Below are 14747 nucleotides of genomic sequence, written 5' to 3' on the forward strand. Positions count from 1 at the left end.
CAGACAGACAGACAGACAGACAGACAGACAGACAGACAGACAGACAGGAGGCCACTGTGAGAGAGGGGGAGAGAGAGAGACAGAGAGATAGATAGAGACAGAGACAGAGAGAGAGAGACAGAGAGAGATAGAGAGAGAAAGAGAGAGAGGGCTATGGTGAGTTAGTGGAGCTATGGAGAGTGGTTGGCAGCTGAGGGCTGAACAGAGAGAAGGGTGTGTGTGTGTGTGTGTGTGTGTGTGTGTGTGTGTGTGTGTGTGTGTGTGTGTGGTGTGTGTGTGTGTGTGTGTGTGTGTGTGTGTGTGTGTGTGTGTGTGTGTGTGTGTGTGTGTGTGGTGTGTGGGTGTGGGTGTGGGTGTGGGTGTGGGTGTGGGTGTGGTGTGTGGTGTGTGGTGTGTGGGTGTGGGTGTGGGTGTGGGTGTGGGTGTGGGTGTGGGTGTGGGTGTGGGTGTGGGTGTAGGTGTGTGATCTACTATCAATCTAGTCCACTCCAAGACTATGTTATCCTCTTTAGTAGAGCCCCTCATCAGAACATGCCTTCAGAGGAGACACACACACACACACACACACACACACACACACAATCCACTTCTCATCCCAGTTCACTTGGGTGGCAAAGCCTCTCACTAAAGGGGACTGACAGCATTCCTACCCCCCTGAAGAGAGGCCTAAAGGGGACTGACAGCACTGCTGACCCCCCTGAAGAGAGGCCTAAAGGGGACTGACAGCACTGCTGACCCCCCTGAAGAGAGGCCTAAAGGGGACTGACAGCGCTGCTGACCCCCCTGAAGAGAGGCCTAAAGGGGACTGACAGCGTTCCTGACCCCCCTGAAGAGAGGCCTAAAGGGGACTGACAGCGTTGCTGACCCCCCTGAAGAGAGGCCTAAAGGGGACTGACAGCGTTCCTGACCCCCCTGAAGAGAGGCCTAAAGGGGACTGACAGCGTTGCTGACCCCCCTGAAGAGAGGCCTAAATGGGACTGACAGCGTTCCTGACCCCCCTGAAGAGAGGCCTAAAGGGGACTGACAGCGTTCCTGACCCCCCTGAAGAGAGGCCTGAAGGGGACTGACAGCGCTGCTGACCCCCTGAAGAGAGGCCTAAAGGGGACTGACAGCGCTCCTGACCCCCCTGAAGAGAGGCCTAAAGGGGACTGACAGTGTTCCTGACCCCCCTGAAGAGAGACCTAAAGGGGACTGACAGCACTGCTGACCCCCCTGAAGAGAGGCCTAAAGGGGACTGACAGCGTTCCTGACCCCCCTGAAGAGAGGCCTAAAGGGAACCAGTAGATAGTCATGGTAGTCGCTGGAGGGTCAGTGCTAGTCTAGCTGGTTCAGTGCAATCAGAGTAGAGCTAGTCCAGGTGACTTCCAAACAGATGGGAAGGTTTTGTTGATTTTTTATTTATTTTAATCTTTTATTTTAAGAACCGATTTCTTATTGACAATTGTCTGAAAGAGAGGTAAAGGATGAAGGGAAGGTTAAGGGAAGAGTATGAGGGGAAAAGATTGTAGGCAGGGGATAATTGGAGGAGGTAAGAGGAAATGGGGAAAGAGAAGAATGGAGGGATGGGATGGAGCTAAGAGATCAGGTGATGGGAGAGGATGAGGGGAAGGGAGGAAGGGATGAAAGCAGGAGAGGAAGAGGGGAAAGGAGGAAACATGGCGGGATAGGATGAAGGGATCTGGTGAGAAGAAATAAGGAAAGGATGAGATAAAAGGATGGGTGAATAAAAGAAGGAAAAGAGAGGAAGTGTGTGTGACTCACTGTCGATTATCTGAGCTGAACCCGGGGAGAGGGTAAAGGAGGACGGATGAGGGGAAAGGATGAGAGAAAATTAGGAAACAAGGGATGAAAGGAGGAGAGGAATTGTGTGTGACTCACTGTAGGTTCTCTGAGCTGAACCCAGAAGAAATGAGGAGAGAGGAAAGGAAAGGAGGAAGGATCAGTGGAAAGGATGAGGGAAAATTAGGAAACAAGGGATGAAAGGAGGAGAGGAATTGTGTGTGACTCACTGTAGGTTCTCTGAGCTGAACTCTGATTCCAGGAACTTGAGGAACTGGTCGCGACCTGCCGGATCCTTCAGAGCTTCTTCGAGAGAAAAACCCCACTTCCTCACTCTCTGTTGACTGGGGTCCTTACTAATGGAGGGGGGGAGGGGGGATAGAAGAGGAGAGAGTAGGACAGGCGATATTGAGGAGGAGAGGAGGGAGAAACAGTTTGAATTCATGAAAGGAGCAAGATATAAAAAAATATTTTTAAAAATGAGAGTGTCAGGAAAAATGTTTACTGTCATCTCAAACAATCTCAAACACCACATGTTGGACAAGCGGTGACAGCGAAGTAGAAACATTGGCAGCATAATACTGTAATGGCAGCGTTCACATGACACCTTATCATTTAAATCACTGCAGGACATTTCCCTCTAAACCTGTAATGTAATTAATCCATTTTCTAAAGATTATGAAGCTACATTAGGCTTAATGATTATATGTCGGGGTTGATTCATCTCTAAATAAGTCAAAGAGACCAGAAGAGTTACAGAAGGACGACACAGCGTGCTCAGCGACAGCCTCGTCCACCGTGAAATATCTTTCATATCTGGATCTGATAGTGGTACAGGGCATTAGGAGATGTCATTGCCCTTTGTTCAGATTGTTCAGACTTTAAGGACGATTATCTAAAGTTCCGTTTACACCTGGTTCTAACATACGTCCTTTGTCCTGATCTTGTCCACATTCTGATTGTGACCACATTTTTAGACGGGTGTAAAAGACTCATTGTGATCTAATTGTGATCAGATCATCCTGCCCACCTCTGGAGGTAGTCAGACACGCATTGTGTAGATAGATCTGGACAGAGACACTGTTTAAATCAGCATTATTCCGCCCTTTAAAATCATTGCCAGGGGGCACCATTGACTGATTACATCAGTATGTGTCTTACAATAAATATATATACGTATTATTTTTGAAAGAACAGCCGTGAAATAATTTGCACAAAGGAAGGGGACCGAGAAATCTGATCACAATGCAGACACGGTGGATGTGGATAACAGACACATTTCTGGAAATGTGGGCACAATCAGAGTGTAGACACGATCAGGACACAGGACGCATGTCATCACCAGGTATAAACGGGGCTAGGGACTTGTATCTGGATATCAATCAAGTGTAAACAGATCTGGATGGTCAAATCATTTAGATCATCATTATACTGGCCTCTACAACCCATTGGCACCATTGACATATGGCAGAAATAATTATCTTCAAATAATTACAGTCATGTTATTTTATGTAAAGAATAATCTGTCAGAGAATCTGCACACAGGGAGACACCAGGAAATCTGGTCACAATGCGGACATAATGGACGGATAACAGACAAACATTTTACTACCGTGTGTACCAACGGCTACAACGTGAGGCACGATCAGAATGTGGATAAGATCAGGACAAAGGACACATGTTAGAACCAGGTATAAACGAGGCTTAAGACACAGCATAGGTGACCCCTGAGATAGAGCATCTCTTTGATTGTTGGTACTTTGATTTCATCCTTTAGTATTAAAAAACAGGACGATGATAAGTTGTCATTGCCCATCATGTTCCTCTCTGCCACTGAAGGTGATTTTGCAGCTGAAGTAGCTAGGTGGATTCGTTAGTTGAAAAGCCATGAATAGGGTTGTTTGTGAGAGAGACAGAGACCAGAGACAAGTATGTATCATACAGGGAAGTCACAGATATACCAGTCTCACCGATTGGGGAACATAGGGGTTGTGGTTCTTACCTGGCCTCTAGGTCCCAGAATGAGAGGTCGTCACTGGTCCAGGGGTTGGAGGGTTCTGGTGACACCACAAACGGGTCATACTCCTGGTACTGCTCAGTGTAGGTCATCAGACTGACAGCAACACAACAGACAATACACAGAGGATGGACGGAACAGAATGACACATGATCAGTCAGATATCAGTTCTACTGTAGGCCCTACAGTCAGATATCAGTTATAATGTAGGCCCTACAGTCAGATATCAGGTATAATGTAGGCCCTACAGTCAGATATCAGTTATAATGTAGGCCCTACAGTCAGATATCAGTTATAATGTAGGCCCTACAGTCAGATATCAGTTATGATGTAGGCCCTTCAGTCAGATATCAGGTATAATGTAGGCCCTACAGTCAGATATCAGTTATAATGTAGGCCCTACAGTCAGATATCAGTTATGATGTAGGCCCTTCAGTCAGATATCAGGTATAATGTAGGCCCTACAGTCAGATATCAGTTATAATGTAGGCCCTACAGTCAGATATCAGTTATGATGTAGGCCCTTCAGTCAGATATCAGGTATAATGTAGGCCCTTCAGTCAGATATCAGTTATAATGTAGGCCCTACAGTCAGATATCAGTTATGATGTAGGCCCTTCAGTCAGATATCAGGTATAATGTAGGCCCTACAGTCAGATATCAGTTATAATGTAGGCCCTTCAGTCAGATATCAGTTATAATGTAGGCCCTACAGTCAGATATCAGTTATAATGTAGGCCCTTCAGTCAGATATCAGTTATGATGTAGGCCCTACTGTTGGAGCTCACTGTACAGTATGTGTTGTGTTTCATAGCCAGGCTGTAGGCTATGATACATTTTTTATTTTACCTTTATTTAACTAGGCAAGTCAGTTAAGAACAAATTCTTATTTTCAATGACGTCCTAGGAACAGTGGGTTAACTGCCTTGTTCAGGGGCAGAACGACAGATTTTTACATTGTCAGCTCGGGGATTCGATCTTGCAACCTTTCGGGTTACAAGTCCAGGGTGTGTGTTGTGTTCTTCTAAGAATTCCTTTAAAGAGTTCATAGCCGTTGGTGTTATGGTGATAAGGGTAAGGTGTTTGAAACTGGGCTGCACTGTGGCGGAAACTAGTCTTAGCTCATCAGTTTCCAACTGATAGTTTAGCCTTACATTTGAGGGGCGGCAGGTAGCCTAGAGGCTAAACTATCAGGTGGAAACACACACCCTGGTAGATGGTCACATTTGGAAACGATAAACCACTTCAGTCCTGCCCTCCAGCCTTGCCCCTAGAAACCATAAACCACTTCAGTCCTGCCCTCCAGCCTTGCTCCTAGAAACCATAAACCACTTCAGTCCTGCCCTCCAGCCTTGCTCCTAGAAACCATAAACCACTTCAGTCCTGCCCTCCAGCCTTGCTCCTAGAAACCATAAACCACTTCAGTCCTGCCCTCCAGCCTTGCCCCCAGAAACCATAAACCACTTCAGTCCTGCCCTCCAGCCTTGCTCCTAGAAACCATAAACCACTTCAGTCCTGCCCTCCAGCCTTGCCCCCAGAAACCATAAACCACTTCAGTCCTGCCCTCCAGCCTTGCTCCTAGAAACCATAAACCACTTCAGTCCTGCCCTCCAGCCTTGCCCCTAGAAACCATAAACCACTTCAGTCCTGCCCTCCAGCCTTGCCCCTAGAAACCATAAACCACTTCAGTCCTGCCCTCCAGCCTTGCTCCTAGAAACCATAAACCACTTCAGTCCTGCCCTCCAGCCTTGCTCCTAGAAACCATAAACCACTTCAGTCCTGCCCTCCAGCCTTGCCCCTAGAAACCATAAACCACTTCAGTCCTGCCCTCCAGCCTTGCCCCTAGAAACCATAAACCACTTCAGTCCTGCCCTCCAGCCTTGCTCCTAGAAACCATAAACCACTTCAGTCCTGCCCTCCAGCCTTGCTCCTAGAAACCATAAACCACTTCAGTCCTGCCCTCCAGCCTTGCCCCTAGAAACCATAAACCACTTCAGTCCTGCCCTCCAGCCTTGCCCCTAGAAACCGTAAACCACTTCAGTCCTGCCCTCCAGCCTTGCCCCTAGAAACCATAAACCACTTCAGTCCTGCCCTCCAGCCTTGCTCCTAGAAACCATAAACCACTTCAGTCCTGCCCTCCAGCCTTGCTCCTAGAAACCATAAACCACTTCAGTCCTGCCCTCCAGCCTTGCTCCTAGAAACCATAAACCACTTCAGTCCTGCCCTCCAGCCTTGCCCCTAGAAACCATAAACCACTTCAGTCCTGCCCTCCAGCCTTGCCCCTAGAAACCATAAACCACTTCAGTCCTGCCCTCCAGCCTTGCTCCTATAAACCATAAACCACTTCAGTCCTGCCCTCCAGCCTTGCCCCTAGAAACCATGAACCACTTCAGTCCTGCCCTCCAGCCTTGCCCCTAGAAACCATAAACCACTTCAGTCCTGCCCTCCAGCCTTGCTCCTAGAAACCATAAACCACTTCAGTCCTGCCCTCCAGCCTTGCCCCTAGAAACCATAAACCACTTCAGTCCTGCCCTCCAACCTTGCCCCTAGAAACCATAAACCACTTCAGTCGTGCCCTCCAGCCTTGCCCCTAGAAACCATAAACCACTTCAGTCCTGCCCTCCAGCCTTGCTCCTAGACCTAGAAACCACTTCAGTCCTGCCCTCCAGCCTTGCCCCTAGAAACCATAAACCACTTCAGTCCTGCCCTCCAGCCTTGCCCCTAGAAACCATAAACCACTTCAGTCCTGCCCTCCAGCCTTGCCCCTAGACACCATAAACCACTTAAGTCCTGCCCTCCAGCCTTGCTCCTAGAAACCATAAACCACTTCAGTCCTGCCCTCCAGCCTTGCCCCTAGAAACCATAAACCACTTCAGTCCTGCCCTCCAGCCTTGCCCCTAGAAACCATAAACCACTTCAGTCCTGCCCTCCAGCCTTGCTCCTAGAAACCATAAACCACTTCAGTACGGCAAGGTTATAAATAATGATTTTTAATTGAAATAATAATTGTGTCCTTCAAACTTTGCTTTGGTCAAATAATCCTCAATTTGCAACAATTACAGCCTTGCAGACCTTTGGCATTCTAGTTGTCAATTTGTTGAGGTAATCTGAAGATATTTCACCCCATACTTCCTGAATTGGCTCCAATTAAGTGTCATCCACAGGGAATGGCATGGTGTTGCATAATGGAGTGATAGCCTTCCTTCTTCAAGATCCCTTTAACCCTGTACAAATCTCCCACTTTACCACCACCAAAGCACCCCCATACCATCACATTGACTCCACCAAGCTTGACAGATGGCGTCAAGCACTCCTCCAGCATCTTTTCATTTTTTCTGCATCTCACAAATGTTTTCTTTACGATCCGAACACCTCAAACTTAGATTCGTCTGTCCATAACACTTTTTTCCAATCTTCCTCTGTCCAGTGTCTGTGTTCTTTTGCCCATCTTAATCTTCTCTTTTTATTGGCCAGTCTGATATGGCTTTTTCTTTGCAACTCTGCCTAGAAGGCCAGCATCCTGGAGTTGCCTCTTCACTGTTGATGTTGAGACTCGTGTTTTGCGGGTACTATTTAATGAAGCTGCCAGTTGAGGACTTGTGAGGCGTCTGTTTCTCAAACTAGACATTCTAATGTACTTGTCCTCTTGCTCAGTTGTGCACCGGGGCCTCCCACTCCTCTTTCTATTCTGGTTAGAGCCAGTTTGCTCTGTTCTGTGAAGGGAGTAGTACTCAGCGTTGTACCAGATCTTCTGTTTCTTGGTAATGTCTCGCATGGAATAGCCTTAATTTCTCAGAACAAGAATAGAGTGGCGAGTTTCAGAAGAAAGTTATTTGTTTCTGGCCATTTTGAGCCTGTAATCGAACCCACAAATGCTGATGCTCCAGATACACAACTAGTCTAAAGAAGGCCAGTTTTATTTATTGCTTCTTTAATCAGAACAACAGTTTTCAGCTGTGCTAACATAATTGCAAAATGGTTTTTTAATGATCAATTAGCTTTTAAAATTATAAACTTGGATTAGCTAACACAACGTGCCATTGGAACACAGGAGTGATGGATGCTGATAATGGGCCTCTGTACGTACGTCTATGTAGATATTCCATAAAAAATCTGCCGTTTCCAGCTACAATAGTAATTTACAACATCAACAATGTCTACACTGTATTTCTGATCAATTTGATGTTATTTTAATGGACAAAACATTTGGTATTCTTTCAAAAACAAGGACATTTCTAAGTGACCCCAAACTTTTGAACGGTAGTGTAAATATGAATATTGAAAATTTAATATTTTAGATTTAGCTCATTTTTCAATATATTGTTAAACACAACATATTCTATGAGCATTTCAAAGTTCCAGAGTGGGACCTCTACTAGTTTAAAAGTTATAGCCCATTTTAAAGAGAGATATTGACATTGTAGGCAATGTAACCAATTACAGACCACATTTTACATCCTGCAAATCACCAGCATAGGGCAACCCTTTTGAATCCATTTTCCCATTCACTCTGATGGTAATGTTTACAAATTAGATCATAACTCTAAAAGTTGCAGAGATCCTACTCTGGAACAATGATATGCCCCGTAGACTTTTGCCCTGTTGACACATAATTTTAGATTTTCAATCATCATGTTAATATTTTTCAATATTAATAAATTAACATAAGAAAATTGTTATTGTGATCAAAATACTACTCAAATTACAGAGCAAGCTTAATATGACACCAATTTATGCTTTGTAGCTTCTACAGATGAAACATTACGGAGTCTTAACGGAGGCCTGAAAAGGCCAAAATGACACAAATATGCCAACTTTGATCAATTATTTCTCAATTAGGCTTTTAGATATAAATATATGTCAACAAATCCCTCCTCTAAAGGAACATTTTATGGATTAAATTTCGAGGAAAATCCCCCAAAATCTTTGTATTTTTTGTTGTTGTTCCTCCATGGCTATGCTCTTATAGCAGTTCAGAAAAAGAAACAACTGGGGGGGGGGGGTTCTTCTATTCAGAGCTCTGGAATTCCACATGATGAAATATACACGTGTTGATTTATCAAGGTCAAAGTGCTTTATGACAGGATATGTTTTACAGGTGAGATGGTGGAGCTTTGCTCATTCCCTACCTCTCAGCGACTTTAGAAACCTTGATACAGTGTCGGTCCAACTGGCTGTTAAGAAACACAATCTGAGGAGGAGAAGAGTCATCATTATTCATCGATTATGATTCAAACTGGTTTCTAATTGGTACAGTGCATTCGGAAAGTATTCATACTTATTCCACATTTTTTACGTCACCACCTTATTTTAGAATGTATTAATTGAATGTTTTTCCTCATCAATCTACACACAATACCCCATAGTGACAAAGCAAAAACAGGTTTTTAGACATTTTTGCAAAAGTATTAAAACAGAAATATCTTATTTACATAAGTATTTAGACATTTTGCTATGAGTATTTAAATTGAGCTCAGGTGCATCCTGTTTCCATTGATCATCCTTTAGATGTTTCTATAACTTGATTGGAGTCCACCTGTGGTAAATTCAATTGATTGGACATGATTTGGAAAGGCACATACCTGTCTATATAAGATCCCACCTTTGACAGTGCATGTCAGAGCAAAAACCAAGCCACGAGGTCAAGGAATTGTCCATAGAGCTCCGAGACAGGATTGTGTCGAGGTACAGATCTGGGGAAGGGTACCAAAACATTTCTGCCTCATTGAAGGTCCCAGAGAACATGGTGGCCTCCATCATTCTATAATGAAAGAAATTTGGAACCGCTAAGACTGTTCCTAGAGCTGGCCACCCAGCCAAACTAAGCTATCTGGGAAGAAGGGCCTTGGTCAGGGAGGTGACCAAGAACCCAATGGTCACTTTGAAAAAGCTCCAGAGTTCTTCTGTGGAGATGGGAGAACTTTTCAGAAGGACAACCATCTCTGCAGCACTCCACCAATCAGGCTTTTATGGCTGAGTGGCCAGACGGAAGCCACTCCTCAGTAAAAGGCACATGACAACCCACTTGGAGTTTGCCAAAAGCTACCTAAAGGTCTCTCAGACCATGAGAAACAATATTCGCTGTTATGATGAAACCAAGATTGAACTCTTTGGCCTGAATGCCAAGCGTCACGTCTGGAGGATACCTGGCACCATCCCTACGGTGCAGCATCATGCTGTTCGGATGTTTTTCAGCGGCAGGGACTGGGAGACTAGTCAGGGTTGAGGGAAAGATGAACGGAGCAAAGTACAAAAAGATCCTTGGTGAAAACCTGCTCCAGAGCACTCAGGACCTCAGACTGGGGCGAAGGTTCACCTTCCAACAGGACAACGACCCTAAGCACACAGCCAAGACAATGCAGGAGTGGCTTCAGAAAAAGTCTCTGAATGTCCTTGAGTGGCCCAGCCAGAGCCCAGATTTGAACCTGATCAAACATCTCTGGTGAGACCTGAAAATAGCTGTGCAGTTATGCCCCCCCCCCCCCCCCATAATGTCTAGAAGACTCGAGGCCGTAATCGCTGCCAAAGATGCTTCAACAAAGAACTGAGAAAAGGGTATGAATACTTATGGATATGTCATATTTTTTTTATTTTATACATTTGCAAACATTTCTAAAAGCCTGCTTTGTCATTATGGGGAATTGTGTGTAGATTGATGAGAAATAAAACAAGTTAATCAATTTTAGAATAAGGCTGTAATGTAACAAAATGTGGAAAATGTCAAGGGGTCTGAATCCAATAGAACATCCAACATCAAATAGAACAGCAAATAGAACATCCAATGGAACAGCTAATGGAACATCCAATAGAACATCCAACATCCAACTGAACATATAGAACATATAATAACATATAAGCATAAAAAAATATATAACATATAATAAAACATCCAATAGAACATCCAGTAAAAAATCCAATTGAACATCCAATAGAACATCCAATAGAACATCCAATAGAACCTCCAATAGAGCATCTAATAGAACATCCAACATCTAATTGAACCTCCAATAGAACCTTCAATATAACATACAATATCAAATAGAACATCTAATAGAACATCCAATAGAACCTCTAATAGAAAATACAACATCCAATAAAACATCTAACAGAACATCCAATATAACATCCAACATCCAATAGAACATACAATAAAACATCCAACATCTAACAGAACATCCAATAGAACATCCCATATCCAATAGAACATCCAATAGAATATCCATTAGAACATCCAACATCTAATAGAACATCCAATAGAACCTCCAATAGAGCATCTAATAGAACATACAACAACCAGTAGAAAATAGAACATCCACCATCCAATAGAACATTCAACATCTAATAGAACATCCAATTCAACATCCAAAAGAACATCCAATAGAACATATCCAACATAACATCCAATAGAACATCCAACATCTAATAGAACATCCAATAGAATATCCAACATCCAAAATAACATCCAATAGAACATCCAATAAAACATCCAATAGAACATCTAATAGAACCTCCAATAGATCATCTAATAGAACATCCAACATCTAATTGAACCTCCAATAGAACCTTCAATATAACATACAATATCAAATAGAACATCTAATAGAAAATCTAACATCCAAAAGAACATCCAATAGAGCATCCAACATCCAATAAAACATCTAATAGAACAGCTAATAGAACATCTAATAAAACATCCAAAAGAACATCCAATAGAACATCCAACATCCAATAGAAAATCAAATAGAACCTCCAATTGAGCATCTAATAGAACATCCAAAAGAACCTCCAATATAAAATCCTATATCCAATAGAACATCCAATAGAACACCCAACATCCAATAGAACATCCAATAGAACATCCAAAGAACCTCCCATATAACATCCAATATCCATTGGAACATCTACTAGAATATCCAATAGAACATCTAATAGAAAATCCAACATCCAAAAGAACATTCAATAGAACATTCAACATCCAATAAAACGTGTTATAGAACATATAATAGAACATCAACATCCAATAGAACACCTAAGAGAACATCCAATAGAACACCTAAGAGAAAACCCAAAATTCAATAGAACATCCAATAGAACACCCTGTAGAACATCTAATAGAACATCGAACATCCAATAGAACATCCAAAATAACCTCCAACAGAGCATCTAATATAACACCCCAAAGAACATCCAATAGAACATCCAACATCCAATATAACATCCAATAGAACATATAGTATAACATCCAATAGAACATCCAATAGAACATGTAGTATAACATCGAATAGAACATCCAATAGAACATCCAATAGAACACCTAAGAGAACACCCGGCATCCAATAGAACATCCAATAGAACATCCAATAGAACATATAGTATAACATCCACCAGAACATCCAATAGAACATCCAATAGAACATTTAGTATAACATCTAATAGAACATCCAATAGAGCATCCTAAAAAACATCTAATAGACCATTCAACATCCAATAGAACCTCCATTAGAACCTCCAATATCCAATAGAACATCTAATAGAACATGTAATAGAACATGTAATAGAACATCAACATCCAATAGAACATCTAATAGAACATCCAATAGAACATCTAAGAGAAAACCCAACATCCAATATAACATCCAATAGAACATCCAATAGAACATCTAATAGAACATCGGACATCCAATAGAACATCAAAATAACCTCCAATAGAGCATCTAATAGAACATCCAAAAGAACATCTAATAGAACATCCAATAGAACCTCCCACATCCAATAGAACATCCAATAGAATATCCAATAGAACATCCAATACAACATCCAATAGAATATCCAATAGAACATCCAATAGAACATCCAACATCCAATAGAACAGCCAATAGAACATCCAACATCTAACAGAACATCCAATAGAACATCCAACATCCAATAGAACATCCAAAAGAACATCCAGTAGAACATATAGTATACCATCTAATATAACATCCAATAGAACATCCAATAGAACATCTAATAGAACATCCAATACAACATCCAATACAACATCCAATGCAACATCCAATTCAACATCCAAAAGAACATCCAATAGAACATATCCAACATAACATCCAATAGAACATCCAACATCTAATAGAACATCCAATAGAATATCCAACATCAAAAATAACATCCAATAGAACATCCAATAAAACATCCAATAGAACATCTAATAGAACCTCCAATATAACCTCCAATAGATCATCTAATAGAACATCCAACATCTAATTGAACCTCCAATAGAACCTTCAATATAACATACAATATCAAATAGAACATCTAATAGAACATCCAATAGAACATCTAATAGAAAATCTAACATCCAAAAGAACATCCAATAGAACATCCAACATCCAATACAACATCTAATAGAACAGCTAATAGAACATCTAATAAAACATCCAAAAGAACATCCAATAGAACATCCAACATCCAATAGAAAATCCAATAGAACCTCCAATTGAGCATCTAATAGAACATCCAAAAGAACCTCCAATATAAAATCCAATATCCAATAGAACATCCAATAGAACACCCAACATCCAATAGAACATCCAATAGAACATCCAAAGAACCTCCCATATAACATCCAATATCCATTGGAACATCTAATAGAATATCCAATAGAACATCTAATAGAAAATCCAACATCCAAAAGAACATTCAATAGAACATTCAACATCCAATAAAAAGTGTTATAGAACATATAATAGAACATCAACATCCAATAGAACACCTAAGAGAACATCCAATAGAACACCTAAGAGAAAACCCAACATCCAATAGAACATCCAATAGAACATCCAGTAGAACATCTAATAGAACATCCAACATCCAATAGAACATCCAATAGAACCTCCACCAGAGCATCTAATATAACACCCCAAAGAACACCCAATAGAACATCCAACATCCAATAGAACATCCAATAGAACATTTGGTATAACATCGAATAGAACATCCAATAGAACATCCAATAGAACATGTAAGAGAACATACAGTAGAACACCTAAGAGAACATCCGACATCCAATAGAACATCCAATAGAACACCCAATAGAACATATAGTATAACATCCAATAGAACATCCAATAGAACATTTAGTATAACATCTAATAGAACATCCAATAGAACATCCAAAAAAACATCTAATAGACCATTCAACATCCAATAGAACCTCCAATAGAACCTCCAATATCCAATAGAACATCTAATAGAACATGTAATAGAACATCAACATCCAATAGAACATCTAATAGAACATCCAATAGAACATCTAAGAGAAAATCCAACATCCAATATAACATCCAATAGAACGTCTAATAGAACATCGGACATCCAATAGAACATCCAAAATAACCTCCAATAGAGCATCTAATAGAACATCCAAAAGAACATCTAATAGAACATCCAACATCCAATAGAACCTCCAATAGAACCTCCAATATCGAATAGAACATCTAATGGAACATCCAAAAGAATATCTAATAGAAAATCCAATATCCAATAAAACATCCAACATCCAATAAAACATCTAATAGAAAATCCAACATCCAATAGAACATCTAACAGAAAATCCAATATCCAATAAAACATCCAACATCCAATAGAACATCCAATAGAACATCTAAGAGAAAATCCAATATCCAATAGAACATCCGATAGAACATCGAACATCCAATAGAACATCCAAAATAACCTCCAATAGAGCATCTAATAGAACATCCAACAGAACATCTAATAGAACATCCAACATCCAATAGAACATCTAATAGAATATCCAAAAGAACATCTAATAGAACATCCAATACAACATCCAATACAACATCCAATACAACATCCAATACAACATCCAATACAACATCCAACATCCAATAGAACATCTAATAGAATATCCAAAAGAACATCTAATAGAACA

At 41.3% G+C, this 14747-nt stretch overlaps 1 protein-coding gene across 1 annotated transcript in view; it reads right to left on the minus strand.

Annotated features, from left to right (window-relative positions):
• The window catches only part of LOC129817896 (regulator of G-protein signaling 6-like), a 51351-nt gene that overhangs the window by 17462 nt on the left and 19142 nt on the right, over positions 1–14747 (minus strand). The window contains exons 6-8 of the mRNA XM_055873493.1: positions 8926–8987; positions 3782–3892; positions 2010–2135 (exon numbers count right to left, since the gene is read on the minus strand). Coding sequence (XP_055729468.1) covers positions 2010–2135; positions 3782–3892; positions 8926–8987 — 299 coding nt within the window. The remainder of the gene's footprint in view (positions 1–2009; positions 2136–3781; positions 3893–8925; positions 8988–14747) is intronic.

Source organism: Salvelinus fontinalis, chromosome 20 (genome assembly GCF_029448725.1).
Source record: "Salvelinus fontinalis isolate EN_2023a chromosome 20, ASM2944872v1, whole genome shotgun sequence".
NCBI classification, from domain to species: Eukaryota; Metazoa; Chordata; class Actinopteri; order Salmoniformes; family Salmonidae; genus Salvelinus; species Salvelinus fontinalis.